This window comes from Zalophus californianus, chromosome 3, assembly GCF_009762305.2.
Source record: "Zalophus californianus isolate mZalCal1 chromosome 3, mZalCal1.pri.v2, whole genome shotgun sequence".
In the NCBI taxonomy this organism is placed as follows: Eukaryota; Metazoa; Chordata; class Mammalia; order Carnivora; family Otariidae; genus Zalophus; species Zalophus californianus.
This window is the reverse complement of record NC_045597.1, coordinates 152,921,829-152,945,422: the sequence shown is the minus strand read 5'-3', so window position 1 is coordinate 152,945,422 and position 23,594 is coordinate 152,921,829. Positions and strand designations below refer to the sequence as shown.

The 23,594-nt window shown below is 36.5% G+C and overlaps 1 protein-coding gene across 3 annotated transcripts in view; it reads left to right on the top strand.

Moving 5' to 3' along the window:
- Window positions 1-21,039, top strand: part of TMEFF2 (transmembrane protein with EGF like and two follistatin like domains 2) — a 224,389-nt gene extending 203,350 nt beyond the window's left edge. Inside the window, exons 8-10 of one of the 3 annotated variants that reach the window (XM_027588030.1) lie at window positions 15,094-15,217; window positions 17,042-17,200; window positions 20,649-21,039. In XM_027588030.1, the coding sequence (XP_027443831.1) occupies window positions 15,094-15,217; window positions 17,042-17,200; window positions 20,649-20,745 (380 nt within the window). In that variant the 3' untranslated portion in view covers window positions 20,746-21,039. Of the gene's footprint in view, window positions 1-15,093; window positions 15,218-17,041; window positions 17,201-19,685; window positions 19,848-20,591 lie in introns of those variants that run through there. The other 2 variants (XM_027588032.1, XM_027588031.1) reach the window with 2 other exon arrangements.
- The last annotated feature ends 2,555 nt before the right edge of the window (window positions 21,040-23,594 follow it).

Sequence of the window (23,594 nt, the reverse complement as noted above, 5' to 3'; positions counted from 1 at the left end):
GTTGCAGTCACATATAAAATAATAGCTACAAAAAAACTTTAAAAAATACAAATCATTAAACAGAGTGAAATAACAATATAATTCAATAATCTATTGGCCAAAATGGAACCTATTTTATAAAATGGAAATTGAAGACAAAAACTTATCTTTAAATAATTTATATTTTCTTGTGATAATTTTTTCAAAAAGAAAGAAAAGTGCTTTGCTTAAAAGCATTCGTCAGTGATGTTTTTTCACTAATTTTTCTTTTCATTTCATGATATTTTTTATCTTGTCTTTAAATTTACATCTTGAAATCCCTTGTAGACCATTATAAATGTCCTTCCTCCTACTTCAGATGTCCTTCAACCTACTAAAGATTTCCATTTAATAATCAAAAATTTGCTTAATATTATTAATAGACATTTCACCATTTCACCCCTTAATAATTTTCTTACTAAACTATGAATTTATTCCAGTTAACATCAATTATGTTGTATACATACCCAAACATAAACATAGTTTTCAAAAATCATAATCAGAGATCCATCGTGTTTATACATCAGTGCTTAATTGATTCTCCTTCGGTCTCCTCCATTACACAAAAAAGATACTACCCAGATATACAAGCCAAAAACCTAGTCATCTTTGATTCATTCCTCCCATGTTACAATTCACAAACAAATCATATTCAGTCTACCTTTCAGGTTTATGTGCAATAGAAGTTTTGTTGTTTCATTTTCTCCCTTCATTGCTGCTACCCAAGTCCAAGACTTAGAAATTGTCTTTCACCCACACTACAACAATGGTCTCCTATTTGCTCTTTGTCCTTTCTTTTTCCCCTTGATGATCTCTTTTCCCTATCAGTCAGATCTGCTCAAAACTATCAAAGGGTTGCCCACTGCATTTTAAATTTGTACTCCTTAACATGGCTTACAAAGTTCTATGTAAAAAGGAACTCACTGATTCTCTAATTCATCCTGGCCCTCTTTCTACTCCACCTGACACCCTCCACGCTAGCCACAATGCCGGTTCCTGGAACACCTCTTCCCTACATTACCGTATTTTTCCATTTGTATCGTTCACTTAGGCCAAGAATCTTCCCAAGGCTCTTCTCCTGGACAGTTCTTCTTCATCCATCCTTCTCTACTATGCCTTCCCTTACTCTCTAAAGTAGGTCTCCCACCCTAGTCTGCTATATCTGAACACGCTATTTTTCCCTGTAACATTTCTAATTGAGATGTTGGGTTTTTGTTTTTCATTCTGTAGGCTGCCCATCTCTGTCTGTCTAATATGTATGTCCTTCAGGAGAGAAATTTTGTCTGTTTGACTCACCACTGTATTTTCTATGCTTGTAGTAACTGGCATATAGGAGGAGATCAGTCAATATTTTTAATTGAACAAATAAGTTGATGAATTAATTTGGCATAGATATGACCAAGATCTAGTAAATTCCAAACATCATAAGAGAAAATATGTTTCTTATCTACCACGGATCCAAAGCTCTACATAGTCACACACCAAGAGCCAAAAGTCATGGGTTGATACTGATAGCATTCATTATAGAACGAGTGAGGTGCTTTATTTGAATTATCTATGCCATATTCCACTCCCATCTCTGGACAGAGTCATTTTGGGCTTTTTCTATTTCAAAATAAATGGTTCCTTATAAGCTCCAATTCTAAATGTCGGCTGTTTTATTTCTAACAAATAAAATAGGTGTTTGACTTTCTCCAAATTCAAATTTGTACATGTTTTATAACCCCTATTGATTTCTTGAGTGGTTAACCGTGTACTTGGAGAGTGTAAATTATACACTGGGAGTGTGTTAGACTTGTTAAAAGGTAAACTAACACTGGATACCACAAAGTACCATTTAGAACTAATTTCAAGCCCTAAATGCTGTCCAAGTGGAAAGAAGCTAAGACCCACACATCATCCTTAACTATTTCTAGAGCAGCTTTTTGTACTCAGAGTTATCACTGACCGGAAATTAAGGAAGTACCACAAGCAAATCAGTTATTCAAAACTGGGAAGGAGGGAAAGAGAGAGAATGAACCCATAGCTATTTAAAATATTTGGGGAATGAACTGTCCTAGATTTAAAAGATTTGCCTTTTACTGAAGGATAACACTTCAAAGAACATTTAATGTTCAAATTTTCTTAATGGAGTACTATAAATTCCCATCCTTCTTAAACAGAAGATGCTAAATAAACTAACATTTTCTTAATGAGTAAGAATTCCATAAAGCACTATCTATTCAGGCATTTTGAAATCGCAGATAGAGAGAGAGTGGGAGAGCATACCCCACCTGTGACCTGGAATTTTTTGTTTGGAAGGTCTTTGGCGTCAGTTTGATTCTTGGTCATTTGCCTCTTTCTAATAAAGGTAAAATGCAGCATCATTTGTTGTATGACAAAATGATTATGTAAGATAACTGCCTTTCTTACAAGATGAATTAATAAGTCAAAAACAAATGTAGCCCCTTCCATGAAGTTTTCCTCTTCTCTCAAAAATTCTTCTTTACTGGGGTGATTAGCATCCTTTGACATATCAGCACCTTTACATAGTTTTTGTGTTACAAATGCAATGAACCACGGATATTTCAACATAAATTTAAACTAAGGTAATCATATTATTTATCACCCAAACTCAGAAGATTTTGAGAGTAAAATTATGCTGGAAAAATAAACATAAACTGAGACTGCCCTAGTCACATACTGACTGAAACCAATCTTTCAGCTCATTTTCACTGGTTCCATATAGGTTATTAGAAAATATATTTCATTAGTGTAAGGGTCTGATTGCTTAACTGTAACTGTATTAATTTGCTAGGGCTGTCATAATAAATTACCATGAACTGGGTGACTTAAAAAAACAGAAGTTTATAATCTCATAGTTCTGGAGACTAAAAGTCTGAAATCAAGGTGGTGTTGGCAGTGCCACACTCTCTCCAAAGGCTCAAAGAGGGAGGAACTCCTTCCTTGCCTCTTCCAGCTTCTGGTGGCTCCTGCATTCCTTGGCTTGTAGCAGTATAGCTCTGATCTCTGCTTCCATCTTCACCTGACTATCCACTTGTGTGTCTTCATGTAGCCTTTTTATAAGAACGGTCATTGGATTTAGGGTTCAGTCTAATTCAGTATGAACTCATCTGAACTGCTTATGTATTTCCAAATAAGATTGCATTCTGAAGTTCCAGGTAGGCATGAGTTCTGGGGCAGGCGGGAGGCAGAACATTATTCTACCCAGTACAGTAACTAATAAAATATTTGGTTATTATATTACCAAATAACCATTAGACAGAAAGTTTTACTCAGGGTAAAAAAGTGTATAATACTGGGCATGAGAAAGACTTGTTCATTCGTATTATCATATCTCTAATGTAAGAGGTTAAATGGAGAAACTACACAGAAATCTATGATGGATTATCACCTCATTAAAAGTTTTATTTTAGGAAACAATACCACCTTTATTAGCTGTCTTATTCTGCTTAAACACAAAGATACTTGATTTGTAGACTAAGATATAATAGAGAAATACCATCAAAACAATAACTTTTCAATTCCATTAAACTGTTCAGAGGCTATGCTATGTTCAGAAATTACTTCTTAGAAAAACTATAAACTTCTGCTTAGAATTGACTCCATGACTTTTTTATTTTGTTTTATTTAGAATGCTAATTTGAAATGTTAAACCAACTTTCAGAAATACTCATAGCACAATCAACTACATTTGTTTCTTAAAATTATTTTGTCTCATCACTGAATATTAGAAAAGATGGTGTACCTTCTAACCCTTTCAATGAGAATCACTTACATTAATCTGGTCAAGTACTAACATATGGCAGTACTCCAACTTTGCAAATGAATCCAAATCTACACCATAAATTCTCTAATTGCCCTTTTTGGGCCATGACATCATACAAGAGAAATGTGCAAACTCATCAACCCATCAATTGCCTATATTTGCACTTTAAAGTCATTTATAAGTATCTTTCTTGTCTTTTATGGTTAGCAACACATTTTTGCTCTCCAGCCTTTTGTCTTTCACTGAAGAAGATTGAAGATGCACAGCAAATATGGCTTTTACTTGTGCATCTATTCCTGTCATACGGAATACATACATTCTAGTGAGTACACTAGGGCTCTCCACCAAATTGCACCTTACCTGTCATTTTTTTTTAAGATTTACTTATTTATTTGAGAAGGGGCAGGGGCAAAGGGAAAGGGTGAGAGAAAGAGAACCTCAAGCAGACTCTCTGCCGAGCACGGAGCCAGATGCAGGGCTTGATCCCAAGACCCTGAGATCATGACCTGAGCCGAAATTAAGAGTCGGACGCTCAACCGACTGAACCACCCAAGTGCCCCCATTTTTTTTAGTAGGCTCTATGCCCAGCATGGAGCCCAACGCAGGGCTTAAAATCACGACCTGAGATCAAGACCTGAGCTGAGATCAAGAATCAGACACTTAACTGAGCCACCCAGGCATCCCTTACCTTGTCATTTAAAGTAGGGATTGTCTGTGACTTTAAGGACACATTACCAAAATGCAGCTGACTGTTTGAGGCAAACAACTAAGAGGCACTAATCTTTTGAAAGCTGCCACACCAAGGTACCTGTGGCTTCCATATATATTGCCTATGCCTATAATATTTATTCATTTATTCATATTACTTATTAAACACCCATTTTGTGCTAGTCCTTGTTCTATACCCTGGAGATGTTACAGTAAACAGTACATAGTCTTTGCCCTAAGAGAACGTATAGTCTAATGCAAAGCTTTCTTATGTGCCCTGAATGAGTAACTGGTATGTTAATTCATCAATCCACCTTAGCTTTCAGGAAGCTTGGGTGGCTAGAGTCCCCAGGATGGTGGTCTCCTTCTTTTACCTAAAACCAAATGTTATCATTTTTTATGTGTGTCATTATGTGAAAAATCCAAAGATGCCATGGTCCAATGCAGCGTTTCCCAGAATGGAGTCTGGTGGAACAGTCCCACAAAATGTTCCTGTAAGAGAGTTTCGCTAAACAAATAAATTTAGGAACACCCCATAATGTGTGTCCTTTCTTGTCATCTCACAATACAGGTTAGCCTTTTAAGACTCAGAAAAGGTGATCTAGGCTGACTAATCAGAATTTGGAAATCAGAGGCATTTAGGTGAGTTAGTATGGGCTCCTGCAGGGAGAATGATTAAAGTGTAAAAAGAGAAGAACTTTAGGAAAGCATCAATACTTGAAGAATCTGTTGGAAAACAAAAGCCTACAAAATAGTCTAGGAAATAAAAACCCCCCAAAAATAACCAACAAAAACCAAAACCTAGTATGGAAGTCTAAGGAAGAGAAACCTTCAAAAAGGTGGAAGTGGTCAGCTGTATCAAATTACTGAGAGATCGGGACATTGGAAATCGGAGAAGAGACTACTAGTTTTATCTTGAAAGATGCTGTGGGTTGACTGCAGTCACAGCAGTTTTTCTGAAGGGCTGACCAGAGAGCCATGGGTAAATAGTGAATGGAAGTTAGTGCAGGAAGTAAAGAAACAGGAGTGGAGACAATACTTTTATGAAGTTTAGCTTCTTAAGAAGAAGAGAAGGGAGACAAGAGGCCTACAAAGGCACATGCATTATGAGAAGTTTGTAAATTCTTATTTTAAGAAGGAAGACATTCGAAAATGTTTAAGTGCTAGTGGCAAGGAGCAAAGAATGAAGGAGAATTGAAGATACAGGAGAGGAAGGAGATCACTGATGGAGAGAGCTCTTGAGGAGGATGGAGAAGTTGGGATTCATGATGGTTTGCCCTCTGACAAAATATCTCTCCCAGGAGAGGAGGAAGAGAAAAGAAAAAAAAAGAACTGATTTTCAGAGCAGCAGTAGGATCCATGTGGGATAAAGAATCAGAAATCATAAAGGGAAAACAATAAATAAGATAGGGAGGCCAGATACTGTCTTCTTTTTAATGAGTTCTTAACTACATGGTCTGCATATTACACTGGCAAGAGCTGGCTTTGACCCCGGTTCTGCTTACTGATCCTGTAAATTTCTAAGATAAGCAATTCAACCTATTTGAGCTTATGTTTCCTCATTTACACAAAATGGGATTTTTATAAATCTACCTTAAAGAGCTGTAATAAGGAATACATTTTTATCATGTTAAGTATTAACAATGTTGGGCATGTTGTAGATTCTCCAGTAAATGTAGATAATATTTATCATCATCTTGTCTTGCAAATCTGTTTTCTTGGCTATGTTTAGAAGACAACAAACAAAATCATGGGGAGACAACCAATAGATATAATATATTACATAAAGTGCATAGCACAGCATCAGACACATAGTAGGTACTCAAGAAATATTCATTTAACAAATTACTAAAAGCCATTTTTTGTCCTATTGACATTATTAAAACCTTTATTTCTGCTGCACTTCAGTGAATGTTCCAGCCTAAATCCTCCTCACTCTCTGCTGGTTAATAACTTCAGAGTCACAGAGGAAAACAAATGTGTCACCTAGAAAGGTTTATCCGAACGATTTAACCATTTCTGCAAATGCAGCCCATGAAGGGAAAAATGGCTCACTCACATAGCCCAGAAGGCAGAAGTGAACAGGACCTGAACCGTCTGTCACTTGCTCTGTCATTTTCAGCATTGTCACTGAACAGGCTCACTAAGAAAGGATGCCCAGTCAGCCACTGAGCAAATTAACTTGGCCAGAAATGTATAGATTTAGTTTAAGACTAAAGAAAGAAAGGAAGGGGCGTATTCTTGACATAAAATGGCTTCCTGTATTTTTTTTTCTTTCTCTAAAGTTTGTAGTAAACTTTGTCGTCAAAGAACAGCTTGGAAGTAAGAAGGGTGGCTGCAGCAAAAGCTCAGTGGGGAAAGCTCTAGCAAATTGCCCCAGATAAGCTTAAGGCAACTCCAGCTCTGGACTCCTGAGAGGTTAATGATCCCTACCTCTTCTCAAGGCCTGATATTTATGAAGTGTTGTCAAAGACATCTAAAGTTCCATAAAATACTATATTTTTAAAAGGTCTTCAAGCTAAATCCTCTAAACCTATAGGCGTTACCCACTTGCTGAGAGTTAATAGGCTCTTGACTGAATGGTGAAGTTTGAAAAGGACCATTAGAGGCCGAGTACAGTTTCTCCCAGTAGCCTGCTCCCTCACGCTTTTGAGGACTCTGCCATCCGAAGCCAGGCAGGGCATTTCAGGGCAGAGGATAGAGCAAATGGCTAAAAATCTGCTTATTTTTCTTTTAATAATAAACAGGTAAGTATATATTTATTTTATATTATATATATATCATATACATATAAGATATATATTTTAGGAGGTCCAGAATTTATAGCTAAATCTGTGATTTAGCCTTGTGATGCCAAGTCCTGGAGTTATAATAACTGTATTTGGATGTCATAAGTTAAAATGCTTACATACAAGTTTCTTTCCAAGATTGTACAGATTTCTCAGCTTTTATCTATGTAAATATATTACCAGTAGAAACTGAGATAATAAAATCCCATGCAAATAATCGTGCAATATTGTTGCATTTCAATCACTCCAGTCTCCAAATTACTATTCTATTTCAGATGCTAGTACTTTTCCCAATTTAAATTCAAGCAATTTTTGAATAAAGTCATTAAGGCCTTGCCTGAGAATGTAGTAACATGAAAATTAGTTTTCCTCTGCTTTATTTTAATTTGTATGTCCAGTAGGAAATTTATACACACAAGTGGTAATATGGATAATCATATTTCACATCTTATATTAGTGCCTGATCGATGGTGGGGTAAGAAAGAATTTCTCCCAATCTCTGCCCATCCTACTCCCAACCCAGATCACTGCCTAACTGGGAAAATTTTGGATCCAAATAGTTTCAATGACTCTTCTGAAAAAAATAGGTTCAACTGGTAGAAGAAATATTGCATTTGTAGCAAAGGACTTGGTTTCTGTTTTGAAGTTATTTTTCCAAATCTTTAACAGAGATTAAATAACTAGGAACATTGTGACTGAGTCTCTGCTCTTTACAAAACTTGAGAATTGATTGCGTCCTGAAATGCTTTCGTGTCCCTTGCACTCGCCAGTCACCTGTAGCTGGCATTCTCATTTGAGTCTCTGTCTTAGAGGCTTAAAAAAGGAGAGACCTTTCTCATCTACTCATCTGTGCCTTGAAGAAACTATGACAGCAGGTAAAGCTATTATGGAATTTGTTAAGTTGCAAGAACTCCTATTGCATTACATTCAGAACCTGTTCAATAGGAATGCTTTTCTGGTCTTTAAAAAACTATTGCAACTCAAGCTAGATATGAGGCTTTACTGCACCTCATACGTTTATACCTGATAAGGAGAGGAAATCCTAAGAATTCTATATCTTCTCTGAAACCAGCTCTAATCAACACAACGGGAACAATCATGACTTCACTTCCAAATTCGTAATTTGATTCTGTCCCAGGCACAATATAAATATAATAGAAAGAAAGAATTTTTTTCTTATTTTCAAATGGCTTTGGCACTATGGCAGTAAGTAGGAGACAGGTAAAATCGAGTAATCCCAACAGGTGTGCAAGTGCATGAATACAAGGGGTTTCCTTGTGCCATTATTAAATGGAAAAAAAAATAGAAGTATTATACAAATATATTCAAAATGGAAAATTTTAGTTTTCCAGAAAAGTTGTGGCCCACTTTGCCCACAGGAAAAGCTTGTTAAAAACATAACAAATGAGATGGCACTACTCATGTGCCTGTGCTTGTCAAAGATAATTTGTGATGTTAAAGCATGATGTTAGAAATTGAATTTAAAAGAAAAACAAAACTGGGGGCATCATGTTGCCCAATTTCAAGCTATATTACAAAGCAGTGATCACCAAGACAGCATGGTACTGGCACAAAAACAGACATATAGACCAATGGAACAGAATAGAGAGCCAGATATGGACCCTCAACTCTATGGTCAAATAATCTTCGACAAAGCAGGAAAAAATATGCAATGGAAAAAAGACAGTCTCTTCAATAAATGGTGCTGAGAATGTTGGACAGCCACATGCAGAAGAATGAAACTCGACTGTTCTCTAACACCATTCACAAAGATAAACTCGAAATGGATGAAAGACCTCAATGTAAGACAGGAATCCATCAAAATCCTAGAGGAGAACGTAGGCAGTAACCTCTTTGACATCGGCCACAGCAACTTCTTTCAAGATACATCTCCAAAAGTTAGTGAAACAAAAGCAAAAGTGAACTTTTGGGACTTCATCAAGATAAAAAGCTTCTGCACAGCAAAGGAAACAGTCAACAAAACAAAGAGGCAACCCACAGAATGGGAGAAGATATTTGCAAATGACACTACAGATAAAGGGCTGGTATCCAAGATCTATAAAGAATTTCTCAAATGCAACACCCAACAAACAAATAATCAAGTCAAAAAATGGGCAGAAGGCATGAACAGACACTTCTTCAAAGACATACAAATGGCTAACAGACACATGAAAAAATGTTCATCATCATTAGCCATCAGGGAAATTCAAATCAAAACCACATTGAGATAGCACCTTACACCAGTTAGAATGGCAAGAATTGACAAGGCAAGAAACAACAAATGTTGGAAAGGTTTTGGAGAAAGGGGAACCCTCTTACACTCTTGGTGGGAATGCAAGTTGGTACAGCCACTTTGGAAAACAGTGTGGAGGTGCCTCAGAAAATTAAAAACAGAGCTACCCTAAGACCCAGCAATTGCACTCCTCGGTATTTACTCCAAAGACACAGATGTAGTGAAAAGAAGGGCCATATGCACCCCAATGTTCATAGCAGCAATGTCCGCAATAGCCAAACTGTGGAAAGAGCCGAGATGCCCTTCAACAGATAAACGGATAAAGCAGATGTGGTCCATATATACAATGGAATATCACTCAGCCATCAGAAAGGATGAATACCCAACTTTTACATCAACATGGATGGGACTGGAGGAGATTATGCTAAGTGAAATAAGTCAAGCAGAGAAAGTCAGTTATCATATGGTTTCACTTATTTGTGGAACATAAGGGATAGCATGGAGGACATTAGGAGAAGGAAAGGAAAAATGAAGGGGGGAAATTGGAGGGGGAGACGAACCATGAGAGACTATGGACTCTGAGAAACAAACTGAGGATTTTAGAGGGGAGGGGGGAGGGGGGAGGGGGGATGGGCTAGCCTGGTGAAGGGATATTAAGGAGGGCACGTACTGCATGGAGCACTGGGTGTTATACGCAAACAATGAATCATGGAACACTACATCAAAAACTAATGATGTAATGTATGGTGACTAACATAACATAATAAATAAAATTTAAAAAAAAGAACTACTCAATCCCCCCCAAAAAATTGAGTCTCTCCCATTGCCTCTCTTTTGCCTTCAAAATTAAGCATTACTGTAAATTTTGTGTTTACTATTTCCTTGTTTTTCTTTGCAATTTTACTAAATATATGTGTTCCCAAAACAAAAAATAAAATAAAATAAAATAAAAAAAGAAATTGAATTTAATCCACAAACATATTGTTCCTGCAAAGGAAGATAATGCATAAAAGAGTTCACTTTATACTAGAATGTCCGAACTATAGACATTGTAAATATTTAAGATATCGTATGCCCTTTGATAAAGTAAAATGTCCCCATAATTAAGCCAAAGTGATTTCCTTTATTTACTACACCTAAATAATGTTCCTACTTGTTTAATTCTTTTTCCCAGCATATCAAAAATAATATTGTACAATAAATATCAGTATATATTTATTGGTAATTTATTTTAAGTGAACATTAGCAGTAGAAATAAATATTACTTTTAGAGTTCAAAGAACCTAGAGATCTGAAATAATCAAATCTCCTACACAGTAACACACTACAGCATCTGAGCAGTAGTAAGAAGGCTTCTTTTTACCACCAGAAACTCACTACTTCACTCTACTACTCACTCACTTACTGAACGGCTCTAGTTGCTTAAAAATGTGCAGTAGAAATCTGCCTCTTAAAACATCTCCTGAATCCTCCATGTTACCTCTAGTTTAGGATCTTTCCAACTTAACTCTGAAATCCTTACACAGAAGCAAATCAGTGGCACAGGGAGCTGTAGATATTCCAAAGAAAGGCCTGGTTAAAGCAAAGTAGTGCTATCTCCAGAGAAATATCATCTGACTAGCCCCCACAAGGCCTCCCAGACTATAGTGCACCATGGGCCGGGCCCGGCCAGTCCTCTAGCTTGTAAGTGCAGAAGTTTGATCTTAACAAAACGCCAGAACTGAGTGGGCTGGAGAAAGCTGACTTATGCCAAAAAAAAAAAAAAAAAAAAAATACACAGAAAGTCAGAACTAATCAATTCAACTCATATGAAATATACAACTGTCAAATGGATAAGAAATCCAGGTGGTACTGTAGGCTACGTAGAAATCAAATTATTTTAAGACTGCTCAGACAACAGAGCATCAGAACAAGGGAAATGCGTTGACTGAGTGAATAGTTAGCAGCATCAGACACTAATAGTCTTGTGCATCCATTTCTGCACCTGGGATTCTGGGTTCTCAAGTTCGGGTTGGCTTCTCAGGGCAACACCACCCTGGAGAGCACTTGAATAGAGAACATGACTTTCAGAAGCTTCTTTTGCCAATCTCTAACCCTTGTCCCAGGAAACATTCTTTCTTTGGATACGTGGATAGTTTTAGGCAAGTTTTACACTGTCATATTTCTGCTTCAATCCATAATGTGTTGCTTTGATAGATTAATTCTCTGAACAACATCTTACTTCCAGCTTTTGGGGAAGAAAAAGGCAGGGATAATGCTGAACACACACGTACACACACTCTGGGCTATATTGATTTAAGTCTCTAAACCGCCATGCCCGGCTCTGCCCCTTTTCTACCCACTTCCCTTACTTGAGTTATGAAAAGTTAAAACCTTGCCAGTCCTCATTCCCTCTGTCTCTTGCCTCCCTCCCCCATCTCTTTCCCTGAATGTGCCAGGATAGAAATAATACATGTAGCTGTGCTTCAGAGCGACCCACTTCTATAGCTCTTGACTAGAGCATTGACCTGCAATGGGCATGCAACCGTGTTAGCTCTGCTGCAATTAACTCAGATTTTACCAGAAATGGTCTCTTAACAGGGTCATGATCCCTTTCAGAATAAATCATTTGTGAATATTTAGTAGGAAACTAGTTGAAGATTTTACACAAAAACATGGAGAGTTTCTACCATTGTCACTATCTCTTTTAGCAGAAAGAGCACAACCCTTACATTAAACCTCTTTCAGTGGAGGACAGAGAAATGGTTGTCTAAATCATCAGCCACTGTAGGAAACATACAGACTTCCAAAGTATCATTTTTAGATGATTTTAAATCTTTAAGTGCTTCAGGATTGCTTGAATACCTAGGCATAAACAGCAGGGTCACAAATACCGTTGTCCATACACAAACTTGGTTGGAATATTAGATTTTCTGTGTCTCTATTCTTCTTAATATACTCAAATCTCGTTTCTAAAATATGTGTATTGCATTACTAGAAGTGGTTATATATTCAGGTTTTCAATCAACTGGTTTACTTGATTGGATTGACTACATATACTGATGATTCTTCATTTTCTTGCTCAGGGATCATTTCTTCTACTCATTTATTTTCGATCTCTCTAACTTTCTTACTTGACAGTATCCTACGAGCAACATAACAGAGCACTCCAAGCTCATAAGGAATGGTATAAACTAATTAGCAGATTTTATGATGGAAACTCTTCCCCTCACACGTGATCATCCTGTCTGGATAATGAACTTTGTGGAAATATCTGGTTCCTACTACACTAAGGCAGCAGCCTCACTCAAACAATCTCTTACTTTGCCCTTGGACTTCGGTTCATAATTATGAATATGGTACAAATCCAAAAACAAAAACAGTATGGGGCGAGGGATGGAGTTAAAAATAAAATAGCCTAAAAATGGATTTTGAGTGAAGAAAATTTTTGATCTTCTTTTGCAACTGACAAAAAGAAAAATAGTCCTAATAAGATGTGTTTGAAAAATACCATGCCTGAAATCACAATGCATAACTGAAGTAGAGGGAAGTTAAACAGAAAATTATCCTGCATGCAGGTGTGTGGAAACACTAAAGGGTTACTAACAAACACTAAATAGAAGTGTTGAATAGTTTGTTATGGGGAGAAGATCCAGAAATAAGAGTGAGCATCAGTGCTGGTCCGTTACATCAGCAGTGAGGCTGGCAAACCCTACTGTGAAAGTCGCCTTTAAACAGCAGGTGCATGGTTTGACCACTCTAGCTTCTAGCCTCTTGGCAGCGGCAACAAATGAGCCTAGTCTTCACCACAGATTCATGAATGACCACAAGCCATCTCAAGCTGCATCAAAATAGCATCGTCGTCCTGCTTCTGTTTTGGTCACATATTCCCATATTGGAAAATTCACCCAACATTATTCATTTCAATTTTTGTGTGTTTGCTCATTACAGCTGTAATTTGTTACTAAAAACACCATGACATAAAATTCTAAAGTACCTTGGAAGAATGGGAGAAACCAAAAGAGAAAATTTTGTATATTTTTAGTCTTTTCCACGGAAGTGGTTCATTCATTTTAACGATAATCATCAAAGTAGGAATATAATACAAACAAAATATCACCTAAATAGGTAAAGAGACACAAATATAGGACAAATGAATGATTTAAATGCCATCTCCAGTCTCTCTAGCATACTTATGATAAATCCTTGATTAATTTGAGCTGTGATTTGAAATATTACCCATCATACAAATGTGCATAAATATTCCTACACAGGAAAACACTTAACATATTTAACAATATACTTCAAACTTAAAAGTTCTGCAGATGACTAATTAGATCATAAAATCATAGATATTTTACAGCTCTGCTTAAACATAAATAATGCATTTGTCCAATTCACCCATATTAAAGGTATTTTTTCTCCTGATGAATATATGCATCATCCATGACTGCCAGTACCAAACTATAAGGATGCACTGTGATAAAAGCTATACCTGTATGTGAAATAATAGGAAATAATTTATTTCATAAAAATAGTAATTCATTTTTCATCTTCTATTACCACTGCTTCCATTACTTCTCTTGCTGTGGATTGAAGAGTATCTCAGATTGAAATCAAGACAATTATATTTTTCATGTGTTTAGGCAAGAATTTTAAAGTTTGTCAAGTCAGGTCGCGGATTATGGAAAAGACTCAAAAAAGGCAAACTTGATATTATAAGATGATGTAATCAAAGACTATTTAGAGATAGTATTACAAATATGAAGCAAATATATTTGGGCTAAAGGTCAGAAAACATATTTTAGTATCTTTGTAGAAACATAAGAAAACAAAACTTATTAATGACAGGGGAAAGTGTTCACTTTAGAACACAAATTTTTTCTTTATTGTAAGTTTAGCTTTCACATCACATTGTTAACATAGGCCAGCTATTATGCATTGGAATACACTTAGAGCATTCAATATGTACTGTGTTAGTATCTCCATAAATGATTCTGAAATAACATTTGCTCTTTCAATAGTTTTATTTTGGCAATAAGAAAATGTACGGGTGCTAGTAGAATTCCCCTTCACAGTAAATTAAAAAACCCTGAAAGAATATGTTTGCTGCAATTTGCATTTAGTTTTGGAAAACGTCTGTTTAACAACTGAACACAGCTATATTTTAACTTTTAAGCTACCCCACTGAGAAAGTATCAAGGTATTGCAGCCATTTACTCTTAGGGACATTATGCTGGGCTTTGAAATTCAAAAAATAAGATAGTTCTTGAATTATTTTATGATCAATGTACAGTCTCTACACAAGGAAAATTAAAGCTGTCTGACTACTTATACAAACATCACTGCCTATTAAAGATGGAAGAAATTGCATAAAAGCATGAAAAGCACTGGGTAATTTTGCAGTTTCATCTCTAAACACACTTATGAAGATGTCTGTCTTTCAATTCTTCCTCTTTCTTCTGAAGCATGGCCTTTTAGTTCTTGCCCTTTTAAATATCTTTGCCTACCATAGCTTTGCTTCTTAATGTACTGGTTGATCTTACTGGGCTGAGAAAGTATTTACAAGGAGTGCCTGTTTTTTTCTGTATTCACAGAGAATGCGAACAAGTTAGAAGAAAGTGCAAGAGAACACCACATACCTTGCCCAGAACATTTCAATGGTTTCTGCATGCATGGGAAGTGTGAACATTCTATCAATATGCAGGAGCCATCTTGCAGGTAATGCTTTCACTCTTTAATTTTTAAAATGTATAAAGTAAACACAGAGAACTAAATTCTGGATGTTTGCAAAGAATTGCATGGCATTCTGCCTGACTGGGTGATCAGCAGCAAAACTTTTCACTGACTCTCCTACACACACACACACACACACACACACACACACACACACACAGACACCCACTAGAAAACCATGGAATGTGTGTGCCTTACATACCTGAGTACTATGTAACATATCATTATGTGTACTCTTCTGGTAGAATTTCAAATTGTACTTTGGGCATTACAAGCTTCTTAAAGACTCAGATTCCTCTGTTTTATTCATTGCTCTTTCCCATGGTCATAGAATAGCTCTTGGCACATAACAGGAGGTCAATAAATATTTCTGAAATGAATGGATGAGGACTTAGGGTACATAAGATAACGTCGTTGCTTTGGGGGGGTCATCTTTTCCAAAGTCCTTCAGGTGTCCAATCAATTTTATCAATCTTGGTTTTGCTAGACACATACTAATTTCTGTGGATCTGCTACCCACAAGCCTTGTATAGTGCGATTATTAGCTATACCTCCACAGATTCTAACTCAGTTGAGACACAAAGAAATTGCTTGTCTGGACTTAGTTAATAAATATAAATATGTGCTGAATATTCATGAATAGAACATATTTATTGAGATGGTAAAAATATGGTAAACCCAAGGTGGAAAAACAAATGTATTTTTATTAAAGGAATCTACAAGTGGCATATGATGAAATAGGTTGTGTGTTGTTATACAGCGAAAGGAGTTTCTGTCTCTTCTCCTCCTCCTCCTCCTCACTCTTTCTTCTCTCTCTCTCTCTCTCTCTCCCCTCGAGAACTGTCTTCCTTTTATATTTTCCTTAACTGAACACACTAGCACCTTCCAGTGAAGCCAGGTAGAGTCAACATAACTGAGAGGCTGGTCCTGCTGCCTTGTCATCCTTAGCAGGGTCTCCATTATTAAACCCTTCAAGGCAAAGAGGAAAGACCCCAGAATGGAGAAATCCCAAGTGAAGTACTAAAATAATCGCACAAAGCCAATGACAAGTTGACCCTTGTTGGTATTGTTATGTGAACAGTTTCTTCATTTCATTGTCAAATGCTAATTTTAACACGCAGATGGTCTCCTGATGCTTTCTGATGAGGGTTGAGTGAGTGAGAAGCAGTGTTCATTCTCAAATGAATAGCACATGGGTTTATTTTGCAGAACTCTGTTGCTTACACCATAATTGTTTTTTTTTTCTACTGAGATTTAGCTCTCTAACATAAGTAGGCAACTTTATGATCAACAAATTAAAGAAATCACTTATTGTATCCTTGGTCTAAACATTTTTCAACATTTATTCTCACAGTAGCAAGGGAATGCTTTATCCAAAAGTAAATAAATAAATAGCCTCGATTTACAACCATATCCTCGGAAACAAACCTTTTCTCAAGCAATCATGTCGACTTAGGTTGATTAAAGGACAAGTTAAATAAAACGTGAAACTCATCTGAAAAAAAATATGGAAAGAATAGTATTTCTGGACATCCACTGCTTCTCTATATCATCATCACAAACTACGTACCAACCCTCCTGTCCTCAAAATCTTATTATAAGTATAGAAGAAAACCTCATACCTTTGAAACCAAAAACACAAAGAAATCTCGTTGAAAGGACATAGTTGAAAGCCATATCTACAAAGTAGCATTTCTTTAAAGAGAGAAATAAACAGCCCCGATTTCACAATGAAGATAAATGTGTACAGGCCGACTATAAAAATGAGTCCAGCAGCTACAGGTAACTGGACATTGTCCTTTCTTCCAGGTGTGATGCTGGTTATACTGGACAACACTGTGAAAAAAAGGACTACAGTGTACTGTATGTTGTTCCCGGCCCTGTACGATTTCAGTATGTCTTAATCGCAGCTGTGATTGGGACCATTCAGATTGCTGTCATCTGTGTGGTGGTTCTCTGCATCACAAGGTCAGTAATGTGCTCAATGGCCACTCAGCTAAGGGAATCTGGTGTTCCTCCTTGCCTTACTTAGGTTACTCTACGTAGGAGTCCCTTTGTGGACTCGGCAGCCATCCATTCTCAGGAGTCCGGTTTCCTCATCATAACAGCATGTGAATAGCATTGATTTTCATGCTAGAGTGCTACAAAGTATTTTCCTTATTTTTGCCTTTTGATGAGGATTATTTATTTTTGAGGCAAAGATCTGGTTTTCTCTACTATGTGATGCCAATCTTTGTTTAAATATGGTTTTCTCTTTTAGCTATGGAAAGTCAGTTTTCGTTCAAACTACTAACAAACTATTGAGATGACAGTGTGGTCTTATTTACCCAGATCAGTATGCCAAAAGAGGTGAGAAGAGATTGTATACAAGGCCTAGAATAGTGTTAAAGGATAGCGTTCATTTATGGTACTTATTTCCAATTGTAACACTGATATAATCATTTTTAACATATTTGATGTAAACAACAGGTACATTTTTATGTTAATTTAAAATAGCTTTTAATCACAAAATTCAAAGAAAATAGCTACAATAAAAAAGAGTATGCTGCAGTGCATGAAAACCTTTGATATATGGAAACATGCAGCAAATATGACAACAAGCGTTTATACCAAACCTCCAAAACCTTTGATATATGGAAACATGCAGCAAATATGACAACAAGCGTTTATACCAAACCTCCAGAACAATCAAATGGTAATTGTTTCTGGAGAGCTAAGATTGAAAGGGATCCAGAGACCTCATCCAGTTTCAATAGGAGATAAAATTATGGTTAACTAGTGATGTCTGACACTGTGCTTGGAGTAAAGGGGTAAGGCCAGGTATTACTTGCTTAACTTCATCAGTGTGTAAATTTCATGGCAACCAAATCCATATTATTTATGCCCTGTCTAACTGCAAATACTATTGAAGATACTTCTTTCTGACCTGATTTCACGCTCCTTGAGAAAAAAAGTTCAAGAAAGTTTTTTTAAGTTTTTTGCCAAATTCACAAGACATTTAAACTTTCGTTCATTTGTGCAGCTCTACGGTAAATCAGAATGTTTCCCCCAAAATTATTTTCCAAAGACAGGAGAATAAAAGAAAGTATCATATCTTTAGAGAATAAAGGCCATAATACGTCTCCATAGCTGTGCTGCACTATCTTCTTTGAGGACAAGTGTGGCATTTGCTCTTGAAAAAGACAAAATATGGTTCATAAATCCTTGCCGGGCCTAAAAGCTTAAGGGAAGATCATCGACTGGGAGCTTTGTGCTGCTCAAAGCCAAGCTGAGCTCATCAACTAGACTCTCACGTTTAGATGCCAAGTGAGTCAATGGATATACTAAAATAGATTCTGGGGAACATAAAGATAACTCAAGAAACCAAAAATACTGAGTATAAAGCAAAGATAGAAAAGAATCTAAAACACAAGAAGTGCCATATTACTCTAAGGGTCTTGAGTCTTCCGATATGTACACCACATCAGCACATGAAAAACCAGATTCCCATTTAATAGATCTAATCTCATTACAATTGGATTTGCTACTTCATGTACTGACAAAAATGCAAAACTTTCAATACTTTAGCAGATGTTCTCAAGTTTGTTATTAATCACAGTTCTGTTCCCATACATTGTAAGAATAGCTGGAATACGTAGGGTTCTTATTTCACCAAGCATTATGTATATGTTACATGTGTGTATATATCATACATGTGTGTGCACACACATATACATTTAATAACATATGAAGAAGGAACAATGATCCCCGTTTTCAAAACAGGAATCCTGAGGTATGAGAAGTTAGCAAATTGTTAAGTGTACGCAGCTGAGCAATAAGAGCAGCTGTGGAGTCCGGGCTGCCTAGTGTCAGAGCCTGTGCACTTAAACCCTGCTCATACTGCCCCTCGGCTGGTCATAATGTCGTGTATTCCAATGCTCAAGACAACCTAAAATGAGCTCCAAATTAGAAGGAAGACATTTTTTAAGGCATATGGCCATTTTCATTTTTCCATGTTAAAACAAAACAAAACCTAGTCTCTATTTACTTTTGAGGAAGAGTACATGAGCTAAATTAGCATTTTTGTAATGCATTTTATAAAGCTGTCTTAGGATGTTCAAGTCTTCCAAAGTCTTTCCAGGAGTCACACTAGTCAAAAAGGTACACTCTTCCCAGTGTGGATTCTTTCTACTCACTTGAGAATGTTCTACTTAAAAACCAGATTTTCCACCTAGGTCATCTGCCCCTCCCCTAACCCTCCCCTTTTCTGGCACCTTGACCACACTTGTCTGTCAAGACCTATTCCAACATACCCCTCTTGTTAAAGATTGACAAATTGCACCAAGCAGAGGTCCTTTCATTCTCTTCAATTTTCTGTTAATTTCTCCATCCCCTGGTCTCTCTTCTTTTCTCTCTCTTCCCCTCCTCCCAATTTCTTTTTTTCTAATTGCTTCCCCTTTTTTTATTATTTTAGTCAAACATCCACCCTCCTTCTAAATACAGCATGTGTCATAAAAATATAGACATCTAGAGACATGCTCTGGAATGAAGAGTTGCCCCGTTGAGAAGATGGATTTTCAATCTTTTTGTCTCCAGCTCCCACTTGCTGGGAATGTGACTTTCAGCTCCATGTTCATTTTGATTGATCTACCACACCTCTGTAAAAAAAAAATATATATATAATAATATATATTTATTCATATATGAACATATACATGAATGTATAATCTCTGAAAGCCATCTTATTGTAATAAGATTTTATATGAACTTTATATTGTTCTTATTTGCATCATCAAAGCATTTGTTTATTATAAGAGAAAAGACACCAGACCAGAGCTTTTCAGATAACTTGACTGAATTTAGCTTTTATAGAAGCAAAATAGTTGGTACCAATTTATGTCTCCAGCTTATGGTACTAATATATAAAAATAATATCAGGCTGAACCAAAACAATATCCCTTTTCATTACATATCAGATATTAAGAGTTGGCTCATTCTCTGGTTGGATAGGATTTAAACTTGTAGCAGTGAAATGTCAATATAACATTCATCTTGAGGACATTTAAAATATAAAATTGTTGAAGACATTTAAAGTGAGATTAGATGAGCTCACAACTTGCTTGACTGCCTTGTGCTGAGTCATTTTTGTGCCTTCCCGAGTAAGCGGTTGAGGACCAGGTAAATGTATTCCTCTTCACCTTCTGCCTCTGCTCTTCAGCGCTCCCCAACAGACGCTTAAAGACAACGGCAAGGAAAAGCAAAAAAAAAAAAAAAAAAAAAAAGTCTTCCAAAATAATCCCAGCTACTACTAATAATAAGTTCTTTTGTCTGAAATATTTTAACAATTGGCTTAATCGACAACTTCACTCTGTAATTGTAGGACCAAACTTCAGGTAACAGCACTGGACTAAGATTTGTAAACTTTCCAACCTTCTAGGAAATGCCCCAGAAGCAACAGAATTCACAGACAGAAGCAAAATACAGGGCACTACAGTTCAGACAACACAACAAGAGCATCCACGAGGTTAATCTAAAGGGAGCATGTTGCACAGTGGCCGGACTTCTGAGAGCTGGGACTACACAATACAGTATTATAGACAAAAGAATAAGACAAGAGATCTACACATGTTGCCTTGCATTTGTGGTAATCTACACCAATGAAAACATGTACTACAGCTATATTTGATTATGTATGGATATATTTGAAATAGTATACATTGTCTTGATGTTTTTTCTGTAATGTAAATAAACTATTTATATCACACAATATAGTTTTTTCTTTCCCATGTATTTGTTATATATAATAAATACTCAGTGATGAGAAAAAATTGGCATTCTTAAATTTGCGGATCTCATAACTGTAAATATAATCGAGCTGGCACAATCTGTACAGGTACCAATAGTTCATCTTTCCCCACATCTTGAGACAGAGCATTAGTTTATACAGGACTCGGTGGCTAGGTTTTGAGTGATTCCAAGATCAAGGGAAATGATGGTTATTGGAAAAGAGAAAAAATAATTTACTTTATATCGAGTGAGGATAAAATATTTCAGATCTTTGAATCATCTCTATTTCATCAACTTTCTTCCCTGGTCTTCCATTTTCATCCCCAGAGCTGAAAAATCTCTGGCATATAAATTAAATCAAAGAAGAAGGGGAGGGAAAGTGTTCTATAACTCATAAAAGAGAGGGAAAGAAGATATTGGTTTTTATTTGGAAAGCATCTGAGAATCTCGCTGTTAAGTGCATTTACCTGAAGGGTCAGGAACAAGTTACATATCAGGAATATGCAGAGCACAAAATCTGTTCCATTTAGGTGAGTGGAATTAAGAACTTGCAGAAAAATTTATTAACATCATTAAAAGTGAAACACCAGAATCATAGATTCTCAGAAGCACCTTGCTACATTTATGGCATAGAGTTCTTTAAAAAGAAGTTGGAATCGCCACCAAATTCCTTATGAATAGCTTTATGGCAAATGCTGACCCATAATTTGAAGTGGGACTACGGTGATGATGATAGTTCATAAAAAAACAGAGAAATACATTGTAAGCATATTTAAATGCTGAGATAAGAAAGCAAATTAATCCCATAGCACCTAAAAGAATTTAGTGGGAAGTTGATAGGAATTCTTGAGCATATAAATAGGTATGATCACTTTGGAAAGAAATAAAATATGAAAATTCTCAAAGAATACGAGGTAAATAACAAATCAAATAATTGCCTTATTCTCGCTTAGTTCTCCCCAGCTTGTAGTGGCTAGTATAGTAAATCTAGAGCTTTCTTTGCCTCCTTTCAATGACCTCCACATGGACTAAAAGGAAAGACACTCCTGTGTTCAAAAAAAAAAAAAAAAAAGACAAATATCAAATCAACACATTCTGGATATAAAATATTCGGTGAAAATAGGTTTCCTGAAGTGATATTTATGATATTTATAAAAACATTCAAAAATGGTGACAATCGAAATAAGATTTAGGATGCTGAAACACTTGGTTTTCTAGGTTAGTCGGCACTCTGAAAAGTGTGAATCTATGGGCATAACCATCACGCAAGTGGTTCCATAAATCGGTCTTATGCTACTTGTACAAAACACACTCCATTTGAACGTGTGCATGGAGCTTTAGTTTGATTAACAAGTGCAGAGATACACTAGCAGTGATCTCCTTTGTCAGACCGTAGTCAACGGCAAACCCTTCCACCTAAAGGAAGAGCAACAATGCAACACTATAGAGCTTAGTAGAATTAAAAGAAACCGCAATTCCACCAACCTTTGCCTGTTAAGAGTATGAAATGACTTGCTTTGCTAAATATTGGCATGCTATTTTGCAGGATTTTTTATCAAAGAATCATAAACCTAAGTGTTGGAAAACTCCATGGTTTAATACTACAGTGCATTCCTATTTACCTCCATGCCCACCTACCCCATAAAGAAAGTCCTTTTAAAAGATACATAGTGAGTCATAAGTGAGCATATACTATGTGCCAAGCACCATTCAAAGTCTTAGGGAAATACAAGTAAAACGGGATCTTTACTCTAAAGAAACTCACAATCTAGTCCTGACAGATAATCATCCAACCTCTACTTACATATTTCTCATAATTTGGAATTTCATTCTTGGTTACTTCTAATCTTGAGACATTATTCTTTGTCTCAGATTGAGTTGAAATTTACTTCTCTGTGATTTCTACCCACCGCTCTTATTTTTCCTTTCTGGAGCAAAGGAATAATGACTTATATACTTAAAAATATTAGAACACAGGACGCCTGGGTAGCTCAGTCGGTTAAGCGGCTGCCTTCGGCCCAGGTCATGATCCCAGGGTGCTGGGATTGAGTCCCACATCAGGCTCCTTGCTCAGCAGGGAGCCTGCTTCTCCCCCTCTCTCCTCTGCTTGTGCTGTCTGTGTCAAATAAAAAAAAAAATCTTAAAAAATTTAGAACACATATGATTTTTCCACTCACCTGGCAGCCCTTTTGCAAGTACTTTCTTCTCTGGATGAAACACCCTTAATGTTCTCACCCTGATCTTCATGTGATACAGTTTCCACTCTCCCCTAGCATCTGCATCAGCCTTCCTTGGACAAATTCTACTTTGTCTACACATTTCTTTAAGTGTAGAGCTCAGAATTGCACAGTTGTGGTCTCACCAGGAGAGAATATAGTTGCACTTGTAAAAAATCAAATTTAACTGAAAGCCACGATCTCTAAATTCAAGTTCCTACTCCGATCACAAATTTGTTGTGGAACCATGAGTAAGTCATTTCACATCACCGGTCCACCAGTCTTATTTTCCTTATCATTTCTATCTCCATAGTTCCAAGATTCTATATATTCAGAAACCAGACACTACCCTTTCATTGTTGCTACCCAAGACCACATTA